Here is a 24216-nt window from a genome sequence, read left to right on the forward strand (position 1 = left end):
TGACATAACAGCTGTGAAAATATTGTTATACAGGACATTACAGACAGAAAACAGCAGCTCACAGAGTGGAAAATTATCTGGATTGACGTATTTTGATAGAGTTTTTTAGTTCTTTGAAGAATGCCATTCAGGATTAGCTGCCAGATCAAGTTAGTCCATGAGATGATACACAGCCAAGACAGCCACTATTTACTTATGCTCAGTATTGCTGCTAAAAACTTCACTCAGTATTCATAAAATCTTGCAAACCCCACGGCTGTATAACCAGCAATTGGCTATCAGCCTCAAAAAACAGCAATTCAGTTTTGCATGTTTAAGTACCTAGTTACAGCCAAGAATGCAATCATGAAACCTGTACATACAGCTATGCAGTAGGTCCTGCATGAATCTTGTAGTCCACCTTACTAAATGGGAAATACAAGTTTCAATTCACCAGAAGTGAAATTAGGTGAAAACATATCATAACGAGAAAGCCCAAAAAGGGATAACTTCAGAGAAAGGATCAAGTGGATATTTCTGTCATGTTACTATTATTATTACTGTTTAGAAAACCAAAGAGTAGAAAAAATGCAAATATCTGTTCTTTCACTTTTTATGTCAGACAGTAATATTGATACTTACTGAAATTCAGTTATAAATAAGTTTAGGCTTTAAATCTACCACAAAATTTTTCAGGAATAATGATTTCAGTATATACCTATTTCCAGCACTGAAAACTGATAACACAGTTTTATAGCCTGAGCCACAGGCTGTTGTACATAATACTAAATTCAAGTTCCCTGCATGCTAAAATCATCACCACTGCCTTTAAAACAGCATATAATCATAACTGTACTCCTCTCTTCATTTTATGAAATGAATTTACTTAAATGGAAAAGAAAGTGAAAAAGGTTTAATTTGCATTTTCGTAAAAATATTTCTGTGCCGCCCACATCACTTCTCACTTGGCTACAATCAACTGCTGCTGTTTAAAGTCAAACACACATGTGCATACACATTAATATTAAGTTTTACCTTGTCACCATTTCTTTCTCTTTGTTAGAGGCATGGCCTCCACTGCTGAGAGGCCTACTTGCTGCAGATAAGAAATACAGGCGATGATTTTTAAAATACTGATCAATCAAAGGAAGCACAACCTGAAATTGTATCAGAAAGAAGTAGTTATCTCAGGGCTTTCTTTACTATGTTCTGTATTTTTCTCTATAAGACAACTAAAGGCAGGAGATTTCAAATATGTTTTCTGTTTTAAAATCCCTATGTAGTTTAATGTCTATTTCTCACTGAATTTAGTATTCAAGGCACTTAAAATGTCATCGGGAAAGCAGCAGAAAAAAATAATCCATATTATCTCTGGGACTTAATCTGTGTTGGTTTTTTTTAGGAGAAGTACAAAGCGGAAAGTATAATTTAATTTCATCTCACAATTTTGGATTTTTCCAATACCACATGCACATACACAACTCCTCATGCCTTTTAATGTAGGTATAAGAAAAATTCAGCTACAACTATCAACGCACTAATGGCACTTAACTCTAGACGCTACCAAATAAAACTCCCCAAACATCCTTACTTATCAAAGGCTTGTCCACAAAAGTCTTCCTGTTTACTTCATGTGGTCATCATTACTCAGTGCCCACTGCAGGTGTCAGCCAGGTGGAGATCCAAAAAACCCAGCCAATATGAAAATCTGAAATTGCTTTCTTTGTGGAGCATGGTCCAAAAGAAGGTGGAATGTTAGCTTTAGACTCAGTGACCTTGGCAAATAGTACCACATGGAATTGCTTTAAGTTATCAAGATTACAATTTACTGCAAGGATATCAAGGTTGGAAAATGCAGCAAAAGCTGCAAGCTGAAGGTTGACCAGCAGAAAGCAACTTTGCAGAGAAAGACACTGGATCTCAGCACACAGTTAAATGACCATGACCAGTGCACCCTCCCTGCAAAGGCAGCCAGCAACATTCTGGGTTGCATTAGACAGAGCTGTTAGCAGGTCCAGGGAGGTGATTCTTACTCTCAGCACATCTGAAGTGCTGTCTGCTTCTGGGTTCCCCAGTATGAGAGAAACATCAATATACTGGAGAGTTCAGTGAAGGACCACAAAGATAATTTTAAGGAACTGCATGAGGAGAAATTGAGGGAGCTGGGACTCTAGCCTGGAGAATGTTCAGGAAGGACCTCATCAATGTGTATAAACATCTGAAGGGAAGGTGTAGAGGAGACAGAGCCAGCCCTTATTCAGTGTGCCACGTGACAGGACCAGAGTCAACAGGCACAAACTGAAACCCGACAAGTTCCTTCTGACCATCAGGAAACACTTTTTTATGGTGAGGATGACTGAGCACTGACACAGGTTGCACAGAGAGACTGTAGTCTCTGCCCTTGCAGATATCCAAAAGCCATCTGGAGATGGTCCTGGGCAACCTGGTCCAGGTGACACTGCTTGAGTAGTGAAGTTTAACTAGATGAACTCCAGAGGGCCCTTCCAACTTCAGCCATTCTGAGATTCCATGATGGAGACATCAACACGGTTTTAAAACAAGGGAAGAAATAAGATGACACTGACAGATACATAGCTATATTAACTCCAGTAACTATAACTCACATTTATCTGCCTGAACACTGTAAAAGTGAAAAATCTTCAGAATTAGACTAGGCTAGTAAACAGAAAAGATAGGTTATGATTAACATCATATGAGTAGCTGCATATCACTGAGTAAGGAAATAATGAGAATAAAAATATAGTCCTGTGGGGTTTTTTGACATCTAGACTTCATACTACAGTATTTTCAAGGTATTTTTATTACTACTGTTTTTAATTAATAAAATGATGAATTTAACACAGAAAAGTGCAACTATAAGAACAATAATCATGTTCACTAATAAATACTTTCTCACTTCAACTACTTACTATGTTGACAAAGAATAAGCAAAGATATACTGTACTTTGGCAAAAAACTTGATTTCTTGTTCATATGGGAAGTGCTCTCCTTTGCCTCTGCTGCCACCATCTGCAGAGAGAAGAAAATTAAGGTCCCTGTCATATGTCCTAATTAGTCTACTCTGGATTTTTTAAAATGTACACTATAAACAAATAATACCACTTTCAGTGCAGATTTAAAATATCACAAACAGTACACACTAGTTAAAGTGGCATTTTATGACTACCCCATGAGAAGTAACAGAAATAAAATGTGTAAAGAGTAATTGTTCAAATCTCCATAAAAATGTAGATGTAGTCCAGAGGTATGGATATTTTTGTGAGATACAAATCTAGTCTTATATTTTTTGTTTTCTAGTTATTGGTGGCAATTTGGAAGCCTAAACTCAGATTCTAATGGAACACCTTTCTCCAGTTGTTCCCAGGAGAAACAGAATTTCCAAATTTCTGCTATTTATTTGCGGACTTTGTCTACAGAAAAAAAAATTAAATACTTAGTACTAACCAAATGAAACTAAAATAGCTTCACTTCCACATAACTATAAAAATAAAAATCAAATACTCTTTAAAGAAATCACCCGGTACAGCTCACACACTATTTATTCTTTATTATCTTCTTTTTACTAATCCACTGAGGGACACAAGTGATATTTGCTCTAACATTGTTTCAATATTTATTCATTATCATTCTTGCAGTTAGGCCAAATCTATATAATTAAGTAGAATGAAGCCACAATAATCAGGCTTTAGCTGCAGAAGTATCACAATGAATTACCAAAGCCAGACTTTCCCTACTGTAAATAAGCATATCATATACTAATTCGTAAATGTAATAATTCCCACTTTAAAACTAGATAGGGTTTTGGACAAGCATTGATATATTCAATCTCCCTGCTGTTCCTGCCATTAATACTGTCAAGTTACACTATCTGTGCCTAGACATGAGGCACAGTTTATGTTATGTGGCATTGCAACTCCCATGGCCACGCAGAAGCTGCATCTGGCCAGGTTTTTTGGCTTTAAGCCCTCATATGAGAAGCTGACTTGGGTCACCAAACTTTTTTTTTTTTTAAGAAAAAAAAAAACCTTTAGCAAAAGCAGATCAAGTTAATTTGTTCCTTGATAGCACTGTTGACAAAACGTATGCTGGGTGTTCATGAAAGAAGGTTCCATTGTAGGATTTTTTGTGAAAGAGGTTTCTCTGCTTCCTCCTCCAGGAAAAAAAAAAAAAAAAAAAATCAGGACAGTACAAATGACTGGTTTAATTTGCTCTGTGAAAAAGGGTTACGTACGAATAGTAAATACTAATGTTCACATGTGAGAGATCAGTTTGTGCACAAATACAGTGGTGCAGCTAGTTTTCTTTTCAAATAATGAAAGTCAAATTTTGGCTTAACACTTCTTATCTGATGAATGAACATAGGAAATGGCAATGAATATGGGAAACTGGAATGAATGCAAACTACATAATTTTCCAAAATCCATGATTTTTATCAACTGTAGTAAACTAGAGGGAAAACCCCTAGTCTAAGAAGGTGTATTTTTAAAAAAATAACTAGGTTTTCTTTTAATACTATCAAACATGTTAGCTAAAAAATCTTAACAAAATGTACAAGAAGTACTATACCAAACTCCAGAATATACTGATGGGCTTCATCCACATATCTTATAAGTTGTTGAAGGAAACTGTAGGCAAAGCGTTTCTCAATGGAAGGCGTGTCTAATTCCAGGTCCTTAAGTCCTCTGCAAAAAGGAGAAACTCAATTTTCACACATGTAGAAGGACTCAAAGTAGTCTTACCTCTCCACGTAGTCTGATGTCACATTCTCTAGTAATGATTAACTGCTTACTAGCATCAGAACTGTTCTGTGAAGTAAACTCTACACTTATTTAGATTATAAGCAATTTTTTAAGATACAATTCAGATTTTCCAAGTAGAATGTTACAGTAAAATTAGACTAGTCAATCAAACACATTAATCCAGTATCATTGTAATTTCTTTCCCATGCTTGTAAGACATTACTGTCTTGTATTTCCCTCCAGGGACTGATTCTTGGGTAAGGGTTTTTGAAACTGCTAAAATATTTGATTTAAACAATCAAACCAGAAGTAAATCTCATCTCCCTCATCATGACTTTTTTTCAAAAAGAGAGTTGGTAGTGGAAAAACTCTGAATTGCTACACAGCATTTGTGAAAAATGGGAGAAACAAAGTGATGGAATTGCAGCTTACTTTTTCCAGTACTGTCCTGGGCTCAGCGCTGAACCCAAGACAACATGGTTTAGTGGGAGGTATCCCTGCCCATGGCAGGCGGGTTGGAACTAGATGATCTTAAGATCCTTTCCAACCCTAACTATTCTATGATTCTATGTATCATGATAGTTACTAGTTTAATATGAAAAGTGTACCTTCTTTCAGTAAGTATGAATTTGCAGAGGCTGGTTTCATGATGTGGGCTGATGTCTGCTAGCAACAAGCTGGCAATGACATATGCCTTGATTCTGCAGGATCACAACTTTAAGGACTTTAATGAAGAGCCTGTGCTTAATCAGCAACAGAGTCCGCCACCCCACTGTCAGATGCACCAGGTGCATTAGTACTCAGTTATTTTCCAAGTATTAGTCAAAAAAGGAACATGTAACATTGAATCACCTGAGGAGTCTTTTGTCATTTTGACAGGGGATGAGAAAAGAAACCTTTGCTGAGTGACAGCCTTTTTTATACATCCTACTCCAGTGAAAGGAAGTAAATTGAATTATTCCAGGCACCCTAAAAAATTTTACCTAGAACTGTTAGATTAACTGTGGGATGCTATAAATGGGCTGAATTTCACACATGATATAAAAGAAAGGAAGTAGGCAGATTTTAAGTAGATGTGCTAGGCTAATTAATTCACAATGATTACTTAAATCCACCTCTGTGACTGTTTCATTCACTTACTAATTTTCAAGTCATAAAAATTTCAGATATGCCTTCAGCCTTTCCTAGTGACTCACATTTCCTAAGCCATGCTGATAGGCAGACAAGCCTCCAACTTAATTAAAATTTCACTCAAACTGCATTTAGTAGACAAATATGTCATACAAAAACCTAAAAGGAATTATGCATGTTATTCTGCAGAGAATAGCATGTATAAATTCTGAATTGTGAACTCCTTTGATTACTACTTTATTCACTATGTTGATTGCTTAAAAAACCCAACTTTTAAAAACATCACTTTTCTCTTTTAAAATATTATAATAACACTACAAAGTAACTCATTTAAAAGAAAGAAGTACATTTTAGAAATAAAACTGTCTCATCAAAGCAATTACGTGGAAATTCCTATATAGGTACATGTACCTGACCTGTAATGAAGACTTCATAAATCTCTCACTTGCAGAAAATTAACAAGTTTACTAATAGTTGGATGTGTGGAGACACCCCAGATAGAAACACCATGCTGCAGAGTTGAGAGGAGAGGCAGAAGATGCGCAGAGATTCTGCAAAACCCTGCTTGCACCTTCCATACCTCCTGCTACTAACTCCAAAATCCATCATTACAACGTTTTGTATGAAACTTATCCTTACTCTCAGGTCCTGAAACCCTAAAACAAACATAGGTCTTTTCTTTAATTAAAAAAGCTCAAAAAAAAAAACAAAACAAAACAAAAAAACATAACAACTCAAAAACCCAAAACAAAACTAGCTACTGAAGGATATTAGGAACTTCCTGTGGTGCTAACAGTGAACAGAGTATTACCTGGAGACAACATATCCATTAATCTGTAGGAATTTCAGAATATCCTGTGCTTTTTCTCGGTCCTTGGCTTTTTCTTTGGCTGTGAGTGTATCATAAGGAACAAGAAGAGGATGGTTGCCTCCTCCTACTACAGAACATCAAGAGAATTCATAATTAAAAAGCAGTTAAAGAGTTATCTGTTGACATGGTAAGTGCCATTATGTAAAAGCTGTCATATTAATACATAGCACATTACAGTAAAATCTAGTCTGAAATAACAATAATGCACTTTTATGTCTGAAACCTAAAAAATATTCAGATACAAGCTTTAGGTGTGGCTGCAAACATAGTTCTAATATAATCAAATGGTGTAAGTACCAGCTAAATATTTTGAACATACTGCAAAAACTCTTAAAGAAGAAAAAAGTGCTTAACTGTTATGAACATGTATTACAATTACAACTTTATTTAATACAGCTGAAAATATTTCAGCAAATAACATCACTTCATAAGAAAACCAAGATATAAACAAATATATTAACACACACAAACAGAATCCTGCCTTTAAAGTTTCTGATGACAGCAAAAAGAGTTAATGGGGTTTAGCAACACGTACATGTATTTGAAAATATATAAAAATTGTATGGTTCTACTTTACAATAATAAAGATAGAAAATTAAAAGTACATTATTCAAACGTGGTTCAGACAATTGCCTAATCTGATCAAAGGAATACTGCCAAAACAGATGTAAACAGAATAAACTGCATTTCTATTGCTTACAAATAGCTGTTCTATTGATACCTCTCTGAATGCAGGTAATTAAATTAGGAGGGAAATAAAGTTACCATTATTACCATAAATATCTTCATGAAGAGCATCATTCTCAGGATTTCGCCTTCTAAAACCACCATCAGATAGCAGAACACAATCTATCCCTATGCTAATTGCTACAAAATGCCAGGAAATTGTAATCAGACTTATCTCAGAAAAAAAGACAACAGTAAGTCTCTAGTAAAAATATTTTTAAAAAACAGGAACACATTTCCTTAAGAAAATATTGGGAGACGTATCCTTAGGTTATTTTGTAAGCCACGTATTCTAAAATCTTCTATTAGTCCTGCCTGCATCCAGGTAAATGTATGCAAAATGGTAATCCAGTGGGCAAGTCTGATGGGTTTTTACACACACATAAAATAAAGAAAAAAAAAAAATCAAGATTAGTATATGTATATACTGTAGGAAAAGCTGCACAGTCTTGAGGTCTTGAGGGCCAGGTTTTGCTCAGCTGACATTTCACATGAAGAAACCCTCCATTAGAAGCTTCTCCCTCATTCACTAGCCACCTCTAGCTTTCTTAGTACTATTCTCTTTTGCATAACACTAAAAACACTGTACATTGCTGTCACTGAAGTGCTGCTCAGAGGCAATAATCTGATTTCAAATAATAAGTTACACAATACATAATGAAATTTTTATTTAGGGAAGCAGAGGTCATGGAGCACTGCAATATTTACATGGAGTCAAAAATCTGCTCCAGATGTTTATCCACTTTTAAATTCAATAAATGATACATGCACTTCTTAGTAAACACCCTTTTAGACCTACCTGCAATAAAAGAATTCAGATTAAATCAGAGCTCATTGGGCAATACACTGAAAGATTAATGCTAGAAGGAAAATGTATTATTGTAGCTTAAATTAATTTATAAGCTTTGACTTCTCTTTCTTTGATATATTTGAATAGGTAAACTACTTCAAAAGGAACTGTTAGACTCAGTACTACAAAAACTTCATTGCACTAAAAATGACAAAATATTTAATTAAGAATAGATACTGTGTTGTTTCTTCTTTGGCAACTTAACTTTGCTGTTCTTTTTTTTTTTAATCTGTTTTCTCAAATAAAAAATACTGTAAATACCTTATAATTAATATTACCTTTAGCTTCAAGTTCCATTTTCTTTTTCTTTGCCCATATGTTATGGTAGTTTTCAGCCATCATCTCAGCCATAGCCTTACAAAAATTGAGAGGTTAGTGATATGTGTTGCAATGGTTAACCCCCAAGAAGAATAATTTTCTAGTTGATATTAAATAACATGCTTTGTTCTCTGGGAGCTTCAATACAATTGCTTTGTAATGGTTCACTGCAAACAAGAGTTTTGAACTGAACATTTATGATACAAAATTTGGGAAGGATGGGCATAGGAATTAGAAACCTCATGCTGAAAAGAAAACTGGTAATACAAAAAAGGAGGAACCACAAAGAGTAGTATAGTCTGGAAAGGGTACTGGAATGTCAGATGAGGGCTTGATTCTCAAAACACAGCCAGTAAGAACCTCTTGAAGGCTTTGGTAAGGAAAACAAACAACAGCAAGACAGAGGACTGAATCAAGACTGTTCCTGCTAGCTGCAGCAGACTCTCTGTAAACCCACAGATATAGCCTGGTTGACATACATACTCATTTGTTTGATCACACTGTTAAAACCACCAACCATTTTACCAGGGACTCCACAGATGCAGCCAAGAGCTGAAGCTTTTCAACATGGACCATGTTTTTTAAAGCAAGAAAGGATCAAAGAGCAATGATGAAAAAGACAAAACACACCTCCCCAAAAACCTAAACCAAACCAAAATAAAAGAAAAAGTAACATCAGGCATGACCAAATTATTTGAAAATAAACTAGCAGGTAAGAAAAAATAAATGGTTAAAAAAAAAAGGGTAGGCGTATTATTTCTGACTTACATGTAAGTCTCTGGAAAGGGTGACATTGCTCATATCAATTGCACGAGGAGTGTAACCGTGGGCTGTATCTACAGAGATCTGAATGGCAAACATGCAAAACAGTAAATTTATACAAGAATTTGGTAAGAAGTTAACGTTAACAAGATACTGGAATTAATGAAAGACTTTCAAGAAAATGTCAGTTGTCTATCTCTGGAGAACAGAAGTATCCTATGTAGCCCAACTGAAAATACATCAAGGTTGGTAAACTTAAGTGAGACTTAAGCAAGTTCCAAAACCAGAGAGCCATGAGACACAAATCTCCCCCACTGAAATGCAAATTCCACTTTACCTCATTTAAGATTTGAGCTCTTTTTGAATAATGCTATACTAGAGCCATAATTAAACCTCCTCATATTCTAGATTTTTTTTTCTCAGCAGGAGAAAACTCAGATAATGCAATTTAAGGTAAATTCAGACAAAAATAAAAATCTGAATTTGCTTTTTCAACCCTATTTTCTACATATAGTAATAGACTCTACTAAATACATATATTTTTCCTTCCATCTCTTCTCCCCACTCAGAAAATATCACCATTTTGTCATTCTTTCTTCCTATTGCCTAAATGTGACACAGATTTGCTCATGAAATTGACAAAAATGTTCAAAGAAGGATAAACGATGGAGATTCCTTGGACAGTGAGCCACTCATGCAAGAAATGTGGCTAGAAAAGGGACATTTCTGGGCTTTCTTCAATAGATTCTGTTGCAACAGGAACATTTGACTTCAGGAAGAACAGCGCCTGGAATTTTGTTCCCATGCCTCATATTACTTTCAGATGAATTCATATGAGATGTGCAAGGCCTAGGAGTTAGAAGGCATCCCTTTAAAAGGTAGGTATTTTTAGCAGAGAATAGCACAAAGGAAGTACAAGCAGCACACAGTAAATAATTACTGATAAAGTAATGCTTTCTATAGCAAAAAATTCAAGCATTGTTACATTGACACAAATATCCTGATTAAATACTCTTAACAATTCTCAGCTGAACCTAGGAAAATGCTATTTTGTGTTTGTGGAAATGATGGCACAACACATTTTAAGCACATGATGAGTGTTAATATGATAGTGTACTCTGAAATACAGAAATATTTTAGGCTTCAAAAGCTTCTGGTAAATTTATAAAGATAGGCTGAGAAAGTTGGGGCTGTTCACACTGGAGAAGAGAAGGCTGCGGGGAGACCTCATAGCAGCCTTGCAGTATCTGAAGGGGGCCTATAGGGATGCTGGGGAGGGACTCTTCATTAGGGACTGTAGTGATAGGACAAGGGGTAATGGGTTAAAACTTAAACAGGGGAAGTTTAGGTTGGATATAAGGAGGAAATTCTTTCTTGTTAGGGTGGTGAGGCACTGGAATGGGTTGCCCAGGGAAGTTGTGGATGCTCCATCCCTGGCAGTGTTCAAGGCCAGGTTGGACAAAGCCTTGGGTGGAATGGTTTAGTGTGAGGTGTCCCTGCCCATGACAAGGGGGTTGGAACTAGATGATCTTAAGGTCCTTTCAAACCCTAACTATTCTATGATTCTATGATTCTATGGAATTTCATTAAAGGAAGACTGTATCTTAGCTACAAATGCTGTTTCATATGTCAATATAATTTGAATCTCATATAAAGCTACTAATTCTAAGGAGCTTCTTATGCTTAAAGTCTATTCAAACACCTCTGTCAGTAAAGTCTTTGGTTATGATAAACACCCCAAAGTTGGGAAATTTGGAAGTCATGAATTTTGGACAGCAACTACAGTGTGCAAATCATAATGTGCTAGCCCAAGTGTTGAATCAAATCACACACTTTCTAGAGTCTAGAGAGAGTGGAGAGGCAGGTCCAACTGCTCATTTTTCACACGCATATCACCACTCACACAGGTAAATCATGCAGACTGCTGAGTGGAGAGAAGAGGCTTAAAAGCATCCATAGCCACCAAATTAAAAAAAATAGCAGACTAAAATCATATCAATACTCACTATTAAAGTGTAATCACCTGCTGACGTAAATAATTCCCCTAAGAAACATAGTTAACTTTAAATCAAGTGAACAAATACATTCCTATTTCAATTGTTCAGATTTTTTGAAAATGCTTATTAACATATTACTTTGGAGCAGGCACAGAAAGTTCCGATTCAGTGAATATAAATCCAAACTAATCTTCAGAGTTGCACAATTGCTTGTGAAAAATGCTTTCTGATTTTTTTATGCTACAGATTTATTTCATTGCTAGTAAAATTGAAGGTCAAGAGCAGATTTTGCATGCCTTTTTTAAAATAAGGTTTTAATAAAATGGCTCACTTGACTGGTTTGAGATATGCGACGTGTCCGATTATACAGTGCCATGGAATCTCCCTCTCGTGTTCTTTCAATTCGCCATCCCCATGCCAGCATAGTTTTTAGTGATTCTTTGATTGGCCATCGATAAATTTCTTTCTCCTAGAAGAATGAACATGCAATAATTGCCTTGTTGATTATGCAGCTGTATAGAACAAAAAATAACTACTGGGCTTTTCCCTGGTTATACTGAGATACGAAGAAATGCACTGAAATCAGCCCTGGCTCGGGATGCTGAAAAGCAAATAAATCATGTAAGATATAAAAAAGTTCATTTCAGAGGTGGGAAGAAGAATTCTGCCCCAGCAGGAAGCTGATGATCACAGGGATAACCATGTTAATGGCATGCTCAGATAGGAACTCAAAGGGGGAGCAGTAATTATCAGAAGTAATGCATTTTTTTCTGACACATGAAACATAATCACAGAATCTTAAAAAAAGTCTGTGTTGAAATGGACCTCTGTACATGATCTGGCTCAACCTTATGTTGATGTCAGATAATTTATGTGGGCTGTCAACACTTATCAAGATTAGGTAACCTAGGGCTTACCATGTCATGCTTTGAGTATTTGCAGTTCAGGTGATTTGACCACTTCTCTAAACAACCTATTCAATGTTTAAGTTGTCAAGGTAAGAGGGATTTCCAGAAAGCCTTTCTGCTAAAACAACTTACACAAGCTCTTGTCCTGTCACTGTGCATTGCTCTGAAGAGAATATATTAATTTTCTCTAGAACTACCATCTAGGTACTGGGAAACTGAAACTACATCCCTGTTAGCTTTCTCTTCTTTAAGTTAAACAAACCTAGTTCCTTCAGCCTTGCATCATTTATCATTTTCCAGCCTTCTAATCATCTTTGTGGCCCTCTCCTGGAGACCAGGCAAAGAGTAAACTTAAGTCTTCGCTCAGCAAGTATCCATGCCTTTATGACTTTTCTTTAAAAGTATACTGGCAATATGATGCTTCAGTTTCATTGTAAGCTATGCCATGTAAGTTCAGCCATGAATAGGTTGAGTGGCCTATTTATCATACAATAAAATCTTTCTATCTCTTTTAGAGTTTGTGAGGAAGGCAACAATCACACATTGGCTGATATGTACTCTAAATATTTTTTTTTTTAAGTGATATAAACACAAGATGATATTTTCATGTTGAACAACGCAATTTTTCAATCACCACGGATCAAGAATGAACAAAATCCTTACCTTTTCAGACAATAACTTATATTGCTTCATTAATGGTTGCACTTTTGCAGATTCAGAATAGGTTTCACCATATGTCCATCCATTGGCAAACTGAAAATAGTAATGATCAGAGGTAAAAAATGGGGAAAAGCAAAAAAAATCTGTAATTCTGAAATATCATCTTTTAATTGGTACAAAGGAACTGAAAAATGCTTCTGCAGAACGGTTCCCTTAAGTTTCTACTATTTCCTCAACATTTTCTCAACCAATATTTATATTATCTACATAAAATGAATGTAGCATGCCTTCTTCTTCAAAAATTAATTATACAATGCTAACATTTCAACACTTTTTAATATTTATATAGAGCAGAATACTATACTACAGTTGAGAAACTATTTTTAATACTGAACACAGAAATTGCACAAAGGAATAAAAACCCTAGAGAGGGATTTTAGTTAAAAAAATTGAAATTTCAATTCAATAAAACACAATTAGCAACCATACTTACTCAAAAGTCAATGATAAAACCAATGGATATTTTTAAATACTTATGCACACTTACTGAACCTTCCCCTCCAGTGCATGTCAAGAAAACATAGGTTATCTCTTACCTATGTACCAATTGGTAGCATTATAAAAAGTAATAATATTCAAAGTAAAATATTTTAAAGATGAAATGGATTCAAATAAAAATTCAGATTAACAGGAATATAGATTTTACCTTTTCCATTGACCATTTATCATGAGAGTGTTCTGCATATTTGTTAATGAAATATTCTAACTTTTCAGGGATTGTAATGCTGAAAGTGAAGAGAACAATGGTCATTATATCACACATGCTAAAATGTTAATGCTTTTATTTCAAGTAAAACTTTCAAATAAATAATTAGTAGTGCGTACATCCATTCAAAGCATTTTACTGTGGTCTGTTTCCTCACATACAGTTTTCCCTAAACTCCAGTTACATCAAGGAAAGAATCTGAGTTATTTGATAAGCACTGAATGAGAACTATGGCTGTTGTAGGAATTTTACTTCTTTGACATGTGTGCAGGGAAAAAAATCAATACTGATACCAAGCACTCATGCTTTTTTCTCACATATTTCTATTACTAATATTCATTTTCTTAAGATTAAAGATGTAACAATGATCCATAATTTCAGAAATAGAGCAGTGACTTACTGAACATGTTCATTATAAACTGTGTGCTAACAGTCCCTTTCAACCATAGACAGAATTCTCTTCTGAAAATAATTTATAAAATACCAGTATTTTTCTGCATCTGCATTCCTACAAATAAAGCAATTGCTTCTTGATCAGTTATGAGATAGCAAAATCTTCTCTCCTAAGATGAAGAATTTTAACAGAGGTGTTACACTGCCATCTACTGTAAAGTACAAGAGACTGTTTTTAATCTTCAGTCACAGGGTGGGGAAAAACAGGAATATAGAACAAAACTATGTCAGAGTCACAGTTTCAAGAGCCTAATCACACACAAAGGTCAGAAAATATTCATCCATCATGATCATCAGGTTTTTTTACTGTTTGAAAGTGTGTATTTGAGATGAACTCTACTAATGGTATAATGCATTTCAGAAATTCAATAAATTGACAGTACAATAAGGTTCTATTATCTACAGCTTCATATAAATAGCTCTAGGACTAGTAAGCAATGTGATGCAAGATCTTTATGTTAAAATAATAGTTTGGAAGTGACACTGATAGTAGTGCTTTCTTTGTCTTGAATCATCACAGAACTGTTGACACATATCGCAATGAAGTGACTGATGATTTAGGTAGTTATGCAATATTTTCTGAGGTTTTCAAATACATTCTGGCTATCTGCAATTTTCCACTGAAAGGACACCAGATGAAGTCATCTTTAATCAGTTATATGGCAGTATGCTATCCTTACTAAATTCTGTTAAGATAAATTCTGTTAAATCTTCATATATCTTAAATATATCTTAGACATGAATTTTAATGGCCACTGGTGTACAGCATAGATTATGGCTCTTACTGCCATATTTTAATGTGCATACATATACAAGCATGCTGTAAGAAAGGTATCAATCCATTGACAGCATTCTGTGTTCTGAATTAATAAAAGACAGAAAGCTCACAAAGGCAATTGAAGCAAATGCCTCACAAGTGACATTTTTCAATGTAGTTACTGCATAACCACACTGCTGTAAGATTATTCTGTACAAAGGAGAATGGGGCATTGGCTATAGTCAAAAGTCAGGACAGAAAAATTCAGATATGTGTTTTGTCTGGCTAATGCACTTAAAAAAGCATGGTCAGAGCCTGACTGCCTAAAGGAAATGAAGATTTTTCCACTCTATTTCCCATGAATCATAGAAAAAGATATTATATGAATGTATCATCATCATAATTTTCTGCAAGTACACTGTCATTCACACACACTCGAAGTAACGTCTTGGCACTTGTTAGTAATGACAGGGATGATGTAGACTAGTCTACTTTTTCTGCTCCTAGAAACATGCTGGTTTGTTTGCAGCAGACATAGAAGGGTAACTAACTGGACAGTTCTATCTTCAAGCTAAAAATGTTTAGGCATTTAAAATATTCTAGGTTGACCAAGAAAATAATTATGTAACTGGATATTTGTTGCTTTAAATTATTTAAAATAACACATAAATAAAAATTAATTTCCATTTTACACAGAAGATAAGCATCCAGAAAAGATTAAAAGCTCACCTCAAAAGAGGCTCCATCCCTCTTTTACACATTCATGATTAAAAAAACCCCACAAAACTAGTTGCAACAAAATAATTCCTTACTTTGATGTATCAACAGGTTGAGGATTAAAGTTCCCATCTGAATCCATTGAAGACTGTTTTTCCATCATGTTGACATAATTTGATTCCATATAGTCTGGAGGCAAGGCCCCTGCAACTGCGCTCAAACAAGGCAAAGCCAATTTGAACAGCTCTTGTTCATACTTCTGTGGAACACACAGGGGACAGAAAGCGAGTAGTGAATGGAAGCTATCAGTATCATTCCTGAAACTGATACAGCTGTATGTGAAACAAGCAACAACAGAATGGCTTTCCTATGCAGTGGGAAACTGAATTTTATTTTGAAAATCAAGGAAACTGACTGCTGAAAATGTATTATACAATATTGATTAAGCTTCTCTCTAATGTCTGGGAAGAGAACATAGTACAGAAATATACATAGCATTTCTAAATACCTATATTTGAAAACTCCTTTTAAACAGGTTGGCTAAAAATACACACAGAATTAACAATAAATACATACTAAAGGTGTACTATCAAGCTTTTGTCCAACATAGAATTGATTCAAGTGTGATAAAACTACAACTAAGCAAAGGACAATGCTCTTCGTTTAAAGATAATGTGCGAGATAGAAAAGTGCAGCTTTCGTTCAACCGCAGATGCTTGAATTTGCTTTTAAGGCTCTGAAGTACAGTTGACATCTGCAGATACACCTCAAAATTACTTTATTAGCTATATAGGGATTTTTAAAAGGCAGACAAAATGGTATAGCTACATTAAAGCAGAAGCTAGAAGAGGAAGATTTAAATTTACTAAAGCCCTTATTTTTCCCTTTAAAGTGGATAATATGGCGTTGCTAAAAGATGGGTAAAAATTGACAGAATAAAGAGTTTATATAGTAATTTTTTTTAAAGTAGTAGATGGATATTAAAATTACTTACCTTTTGAGACAAAGCATCAAAAATACCCCAGAACAACTTTCTGGATAAATGAAGTTCTTCTTCTGAGGCAGCACCAAAGTTACCCCATCCACCTGGCAAACAATAATACTTCCAGCATCTTTCATAATGATTTGTCAGCAACTAAAACAGAACATATTTTTGGAAGCAAATAAAATATAACTGTTGATGTAGTTCCAGTCTGGCATTCAACCATTACACAGAAAATGCCCGAAAAATTTCTAACATTTGTCAAGAAGCCATATTGTGTATTTGCTCTTTAAATCACTGATGGATATACATGCAGAATGATCAGTTCTTTCTTTCAACATTAGTGGCATATGCAAAGCACATGAGACAGAGGGTAATTTTCCCCAGCACCACAAAAGCTCTTGACAGCTCAGCTGAACCAAAAATTTATCTCCGTGTGCCAGTATTCCAAAACGTGGTGTTTGGTATGTAAGACACTAGAAACATGATTTCACCTAGTTCCCAGTTGTTATTTACATATCCAAGAGCTATTCACCAATAACTCCCAGAGTGACTCATCTCTTCAGTGAATTGTAAAACCTGCTATTAGTCTACCCTCTTGCCCTCTATCTACAATTGGCAGAGGACCTTTATTCTCTCTCCCTCTATTTCATTAAATATACATTTCAGGGACACTTTATTCTTAAGTGGCTACAGTATTCCAGATTATAAGGTTTTCAAACGGTGCAAGGACCTGCTACTGGGTATTTGCCAAACTAAAACATCATAAATTTTGCACTTAATGTGTCCCCTATGTCCCTGAATAACAGAGAAGAAGAAGAAAAATTAGTTGTGCATCTGTTAGTAAAGGCCACCCCAAACACAAAATTTCTGGCAATAGCAAAGTGAAAAAACTAGACCTACTCAGAAGCAGATTTGCCTAAGTCACAGAGAGAGATCTTGCTAAAAACACTTAACTGGAATTTTAATTCAGAGTTTATTTTCACAGTTCTTCAGAGAAGAGAATTGTTTCAACACCATTGGTAAAGTTTTCCAACGACACCAAGCTGTGTGTTTCAGTTGATACCCTGGAGGGAAGGAATGCCATCCAGAGGGACCTTGACACGCCTGTGAGGTGGGCTGATGCCAACCTCATGAAGTTTAACCACGACAAGTGCAAGGCCCTACACCTGGGTCAGAGCAATCCCAGGCACAGCTACAGGTTGGGCAGAGAAGACATTCAGAGCAGCCCTGCGGAGAAGGACTTGGGGGTGTTGGTCGATGAGAAAATGAACATGAGCTGGCTTCAGTGTGCGCTCACAGCCCAGAAAGCCAACCGTATCCTGGGCTGCATCAAAAGGAGCGTGACCAGCAGGTCGAAGGAGGTGATCCTGCCCCTCTACTCTGCTCTTGTGAGACCTCACTTGAAGTACTGTGTGCAGTTCTGGTGTCCTCAACATAAAAAGGACATGGAACTGTTGGAACAAGTCCAGAGGAGGGCCACGAGGATGATCAGGGGGCTGGAGCACCTCCCGTATGAAGACAGGCTGAGAAATTGGGTCTGTTCAGCCTGGAGAAGAGAAGGCTGAGTGGAGACTTCATAGCAGCCTTCCAGCATCTGAAAGGGGCCTATAAGGATGCTGGGGAGGGACTCTTCATTAGGGACTGTAGTGACAGGACAAGGGGTAATGGGTTAAAACTTAAACAGGGGAAGTTTAGATTAGATATAAGGAAGAAGTTCTTTATTGTGAGGGTGCTGAGGCACTGGAATGGGTTGCCCAGGGAAGTTGTGAATTCTCCATTCCCTGGTGGTGTTCAAGGCCAGGTTGGACAGAGCCTTGGGTGATATGATTTAGTGTGAGGTGTCGCTGCCCATGGCAGGGCAGTTGGAACTAGATGATCTTAAGGTCCTCAACACCTTGCAATTGTTATACGTTTTATGTATCAGGAAAAAAAGACTCAATCCATATAATGCATTTATATATCTTCAGATTTAAGTAATCTATTCTTATCTATTTACTATTTATTTAAATTGTCAGATTATTAAAGAAAAATGTGAGATAACAACTTACATGCATATACAATGCAAAAAGACAGAAGTTTTATGATTCATGTAGAACCAGAGGTGTTTCAGAAATATGGATTCCAAGAGTCTTAAGATATATTTGAAAATGTTTATTTCAAAATAAATTCTATTACACAATGGCCAGGCTTCAGGTTTGCTTTTGGACAACATGTGAGTGCTAATATTATTTTATTCTTTTTTTTAATCTAGCCAAGAGAAAAGGTAGTTTTACAAGGAATGCTGTTGAATACTAAAATAAACTTTTACCTTGAGAGGCATCTTTGCATGTTCGTTTAATAGAGGAACATCAAACACTAGTCTTCTCAGCAAATGCTGCATCATGGAAGGCCGCAACTGCCTAAAATCAGACAAACCATTTCAAGAGGGTGTATCAAAACGGTTTTGTGTAAATAATAAATGCGTTAAAACAGGAAAAACACTACTGAATTTTGATATTGTGTATTATGATCATCTCCTGCCCTTGAGAAAAGGCTACAATGTTAATTTCTTTAAATGTATCTCAATAGCTCTTAAAAATATCCTAGAAAATAATAAAGACATAAGAACATTAACTCATTAAGTGTACTAAACAAGACATGCAACAGTGGGCAGCAACTGGAAGGACAAAAGAAATATGTATAGCATCTATGTTAGAATGGAATGAACAGACAAATAACCAACACTCGTCCATTTTACTGATTTTTATCAAGGTTATATATATATATGTAACGGTCAATGTGATACATTTTATAAAGAAATGCTATATAGTACTTCTTTAGAGTACTATAATATAAATTTCTGTCATTTCTGAACACATTTCCATATTATGAAAAAAAAATTATGGTGAAATATTAAAAAAATATCTCTGGTGATTTGAAAGCCTAAATGCTAACTTGAATTAGAAATTTAATTCATAAATGCCTCATCAACTTCTGATAATAGAGCCTGCAGGCTTATAAAAACATGGATAATAATCAACTGTTTTTGAGACTACCAATACTCAGAAAAAGTTTTGTCTTATATGTGTCAATAATGAGGTATAACAATACTAGTCATTGATTAGGATTTCAAATGTAACGCAATATAAACAAACATCTCAAACTGTATAATCTACTGGTCAACCATACTGTCAATCTGTACAGTTTAAAGTATTTAAATGGCACTTCAGTGTACAAACAATTCTAAATTTCCAGAGCTTTGTCTTTTTGTAGTATGTTCTTACAGTTAACCACCAAGTATTTTATCTAAAAAACTTGGCGACATCAAAATAATTGAGAACTGCATATGAGTGATTCAGTGATTTATAAAGCTAAAAACTGAATACAGAGAATATAAAAATACCACAATGATCCGCCAGAAAAAAAAAAGAAAGAGAGAAAGAAGAAACTAATTTAATTATGCTACTGGTGGCATAGTGCTGCAAGCCTGTATTACAAATATCACAGGTTACTTAATCAATTAGCATTCCTGCACAGCCAGAAGTATTATCTTACCCACAGATAGACAATAAACACTCTTCAATAGAATCTCGCTGAGCTTTGGTAAGAGAACATCCCTTTGAGAGTCTGTACACAGTATGCAATAAGGAATCAATGAGAGATGCGTGGTGCTCTGTGCCAGCAAAAAGAGGAGCACATCTGGTCAACAGAGGCAAGACTGCTGTGCAAAGGTATCGATTCAGAGCCAAAGCCATATCCGTAGCACTTAAAGCAGCCTAGAAATTAAAAGGGACAGAAATTAGATTTGTCTCATTGATGTTGTTACAAATGAAAAGAACTTGGTTTTCATTTGTAGTAGTTAGAGGAAAATTTCCAAAACACACAAATGATTATTTGATACCTACTGGGAGCTGGATGCCTAGCTTCTTTTCCTGCTTTCTAAAGTCTCACAGAGGGCTTTTGGTTTGGTTTGTTTTTAACAAACAGAAATATGAATACTAAAGGTAGCCATTCAAATCCCAAACAATTTTCAAGACTATACTAAAGGATGTCACAGTTGCTTAACAAAACACTCCAAAATCAGATGATACCCGTCAACTCTGCATTTACAAAACTGAGTATGTTTCTGTTTTACAACCCAGCCCAAGTTCCAAGAGAGGAAGAAATTCTCACCTGCTCTTTCTTAAACAACAGCATAATTACTTTCAGAAAATGTTGACATAAAAGGTCAAATAGGGAAGTCAAAGTCCATGTCTTAGTCCTCATATAAGCTCTCTCAATCTGATCTTTCTGGACCAATACAGCTAATAAAAAATAGATGGGAATAAGACTCCTCAAAAAAAGGGCAGCAATACTGAGGAGAAACTAAACCAAAGTTTTAATGATTTCCTAAGTAACAATGTAAGCGTCCCTAAGATATGCATAGGGATTAACACTTTCTGTATGTCTCTGGAAAGAGGCTCTCAGTAACATGGTTCCTTGGCATCTTATTGGATTTTCTTCTCCCCAGTGCAAGCTCAGAAAATCTCCTGAGGAAAGCACTGTATGTCTCATGTATATGGGTATCAATGGGGGCTCTTATTAAGGGAGCACCATGCTAGAGAATGCTTCTTTGCTGTTTTTCAAGTATTTTCAAGTATTCTCAAGGCTCAGCAGCAACAGGCAGCTCATCCATTTGAAAAATGCAGAAGACAACATGAAGAAATAAATGATGGGATTTTTTAGGGAATAAAAAATACTGCAGTGTTCTGTAAGATAACGGAACCGAAGTAAGAACCAACTTAGACACCTTACCGTATCTAAAGAAGCAGCAGCACGAAGATCTGGCAGAAAGCCAACTTCAAGAAGGTGCAGAAGAAAATCCTGATCCTCAATTCCATAGACCCTGTCAAGGAACAAAACCATGGCTGCCTTGTGATCTGGGCAAAACCCCGCAGACATGTCAGGTTCCACCACAGTACCATCTAAAAGGAAGAAATGAGACTTCAATGACAAGGACCATCCTTTACCAGCAGTCATGCTACTACTTGTCAGAGGCTATGAGTCTGTTAATATCTAAGCATTTCCCCCATGGTTTTGGTACACAAAGGAAACATATCTGCAGTCAACTGAAAAGGAACACATAAGCTAAATTCTATCCAGATAGACTTCAAAGTCCATACATGTTTTTCTGTTCATACTTTGTATATTCATGGATTCTTATCAGTTGATATTCTAACATGGTAAGTACTCCAAACTTACTAATTCATCTACAGAACTGCCTAGTTCTTAGAAAAAGCAGACCAAAAGTAAAAAAATACAACAGTTCTGCAGAGCATAGCTGTAATATATGACAATGAATTAAGTTTGCTCAAAAAAAACCTCTATATCTGAAAACTTCCAACAGCAATTCATTGAAATATTTTTAAATTTTGATATTTCATTTACAAAACTAAACAATTCTCTGTCTATGAGCTGTACTCTCTGCTACTGAGATATCACCTATGGATCTATCATGATTTGGAATAAATAATGGTGTAATAGAATGATTTTTTTTTTCTTTCTTTTACTGTAACTTATTGGTCATTCCTGTGCTGTAAGTCCCTAGATGATCCATGTTGCAACTATAATATTGTCTCTCCAGATACCCCAAAAATCAGATATACTTCCTTTCCCTTTTATATTGCTCACATAGCTCCCACTACTGTAACTAATTCTATCTAGGCAGAAAACATGAAGAAATGCATTAGCATATGTATGTGACACCTATAACTTCACCATAGTTGCTGAAGAACAACTCTGGTGTCTTAGAAAGATCTGCTCGAAACAATCAATAGGTTTAGAACAGCAAAAGCTAAGGATTATGTTATCAAGAAAAGAGAAAAATAGAAAGTATACGTTTTAAATTTCTTTTTAAAGTTGCAATAGATTTTCACGATTCAATTTAAATTAATGGGATTTACATCAGTGATTTAAGAGTACACAGAATTATCGCTTATTATATGGAGAAAAGTTTAGGATGCATGTTTGAAATACACTTTCTCTCTAATTCACATAATAGTTTAATTTCTATGACATTTTTAAATACTGAGAGAAGTATGAGTATCAATATGTCATTAAATTACAAAACATAAGAATGGGATGGGAGAAAAAGAAGTAGAATAACCATTTTACCTTTAGCTATAGTTGGCATGTGGAAAGGAATACTAATTACTCCCACTAAATCTTCCAGTGGAATTAAAGACCGTAGAATTGATCTGATTCTAATGGCTTCCCCTTTCCCAGCATGGATTAGCTAAGAAAAAGAGAAACAAAAATTAACAAGGTCTTCTTTTTACCTTTTATATGCGTCCATGTTCTGAAAACTTTCTGAAACAGATACACAAGAGTGACCGTTCTCAAAATCAGATTACAATTTTTAATGTAAATGTCACACAATTTGTATTTATTTGTTGTATTTTGGATGCAAATGTGCAAAGTCCACAAATCTAGATGTTTGAGTACTAAATAAGCCCACTTTCACAATGGAATGCTACGTAACATAGGTGAACAAAGCATTAAGAAATTAACCCATGGAAGGAGGGGAAGAGGAGAGCAAAAGCAGATTTGCATTAGCTCAACACCAGTTTTTCTGTCCTGGACAAATCATAACAAAAGCCAGTGAGACAGAGAGAATACAACGGTTCATACACTGACCTTATTATATGGCTCTCTCTCTCCTTTCTCAAGTCATGAATCTCTGCACAAATCCGATACTGAGCTATACTATCTATATGAATTAAGACACACTTCAGTGTGAAATGAGAAAGTATGAAGTAAGAATTTCTGAAGAAGAGGAAGATATTTTGAATCATAAAGAACAAATATTTTCAACTAGTTTCAAGCTCTTAGGGGCTAAGTGGTTGTCCTGGGTTCATCAGTAGCAGTCATGTTTCTCCTTCTTGGTAGCTGGTGCAGTGCAGTGTTTTGACTTTCGGCCTGGGAACAGAGCTGATAACACCGATGTTCTGGTTTGGCCAAGGACTTTGTGAGCCTCATGCTCTGCCAGGGAGGAGGGGAAGCCAGGAGGAAGCAGAGACAGGACACCTGACCCAAACTGACCAAAGAGGTATTCCATACCACAGCACGTCATGCCCAGGATGTAACTGGGAGTTAGCCGGAAGGGCTGGGAGACTGCAGGGTTGGAGAAGGTATGGGTTGGTGCTTGCTCGGGCCTGGGGAGACGAGTTATCGGTTGGTTGGTGGTGAGGTGTTGTATTCTCTTCCCTTGTTATTTCCTTTATCATTATTATCATTGGTGGTAGCAGTAGTGATCTGTGTTATACCTTAGTTACTAAACTGTTCTTATCTCAACCCGTGGGAGTTGCATTCTTTTTGATTCTCCTTTCCATCCCTCCGGGAGTAGGGGGAGGGAAAGAAGGGGGGGAGTGAGTGAACGAATTACCTGACTGGTTTTAAACCACGACAGTGGTAAGGGCTTGGTTTTTACAGTGTCTAATTCTTTGTATCTAATGGCTGAAAATGACATCTTACCTTTGAGATGGTTTGTTGGTGTGAATAAAGACACTGATGTGTATGTCCAGGGACAATGTTTATTCCCACATTTTAGATTAATGTC

General features: G+C 35.8%; 1 protein-coding gene across 6 annotated transcripts in view; it reads right to left on the reverse strand.

Moving 5' to 3' along the window:
• Nucleotides 1-24216, reverse strand: part of RYR2 (ryanodine receptor 2) — a 382151-nt gene that overhangs the window by 93451 nt on the left and 264484 nt on the right. For all 6 annotated transcript variants that reach the window (XM_062637382.1, XM_062637380.1, XM_062637379.1 and 3 more), the window contains 15 exons: nt 22773-22893; nt 21414-21583; nt 20175-20395; nt 18949-19039; nt 16650-16790; nt 15751-15914; nt 13669-13747; nt 12966-13055; nt 11726-11863; nt 9404-9481; nt 8596-8671; nt 6682-6808; nt 4567-4682; nt 2945-3009; nt 1015-1136 (listed from right to left, as the gene is read on the reverse strand). In XM_062637382.1, coding sequence (XP_062493366.1) covers nt 1015-1136; nt 2945-3009; nt 4567-4682; nt 6682-6808; nt 8596-8671; nt 9404-9481; nt 11726-11863; nt 12966-13055; nt 13669-13747; nt 15751-15914; nt 16650-16790; nt 18949-19039; nt 20175-20395; nt 21414-21583; nt 22773-22893 — 1799 coding nt within the window. The remainder of the gene's footprint in view (nt 1-1014; nt 1137-2944; nt 3010-4566; nt 4683-6681; nt 6809-8595; nt 8672-9403; nt 9482-11725; nt 11864-12965; nt 13056-13668; nt 13748-15750; nt 15915-16649; nt 16791-18948; nt 19040-20174; nt 20396-21413; nt 21584-22772; nt 22894-24216) is intronic.

The sequence above is a fragment of the Pezoporus occidentalis genome, unplaced genomic scaffold (assembly GCF_034315485.1).
Source record: "Pezoporus occidentalis ecotype Australia unplaced genomic scaffold, CSIRO_AGI_Poc_V1 ctg52, whole genome shotgun sequence".
Taxonomy (NCBI): domain Eukaryota; kingdom Metazoa; phylum Chordata; class Aves; order Psittaciformes; family Psittacidae; genus Pezoporus; species Pezoporus occidentalis.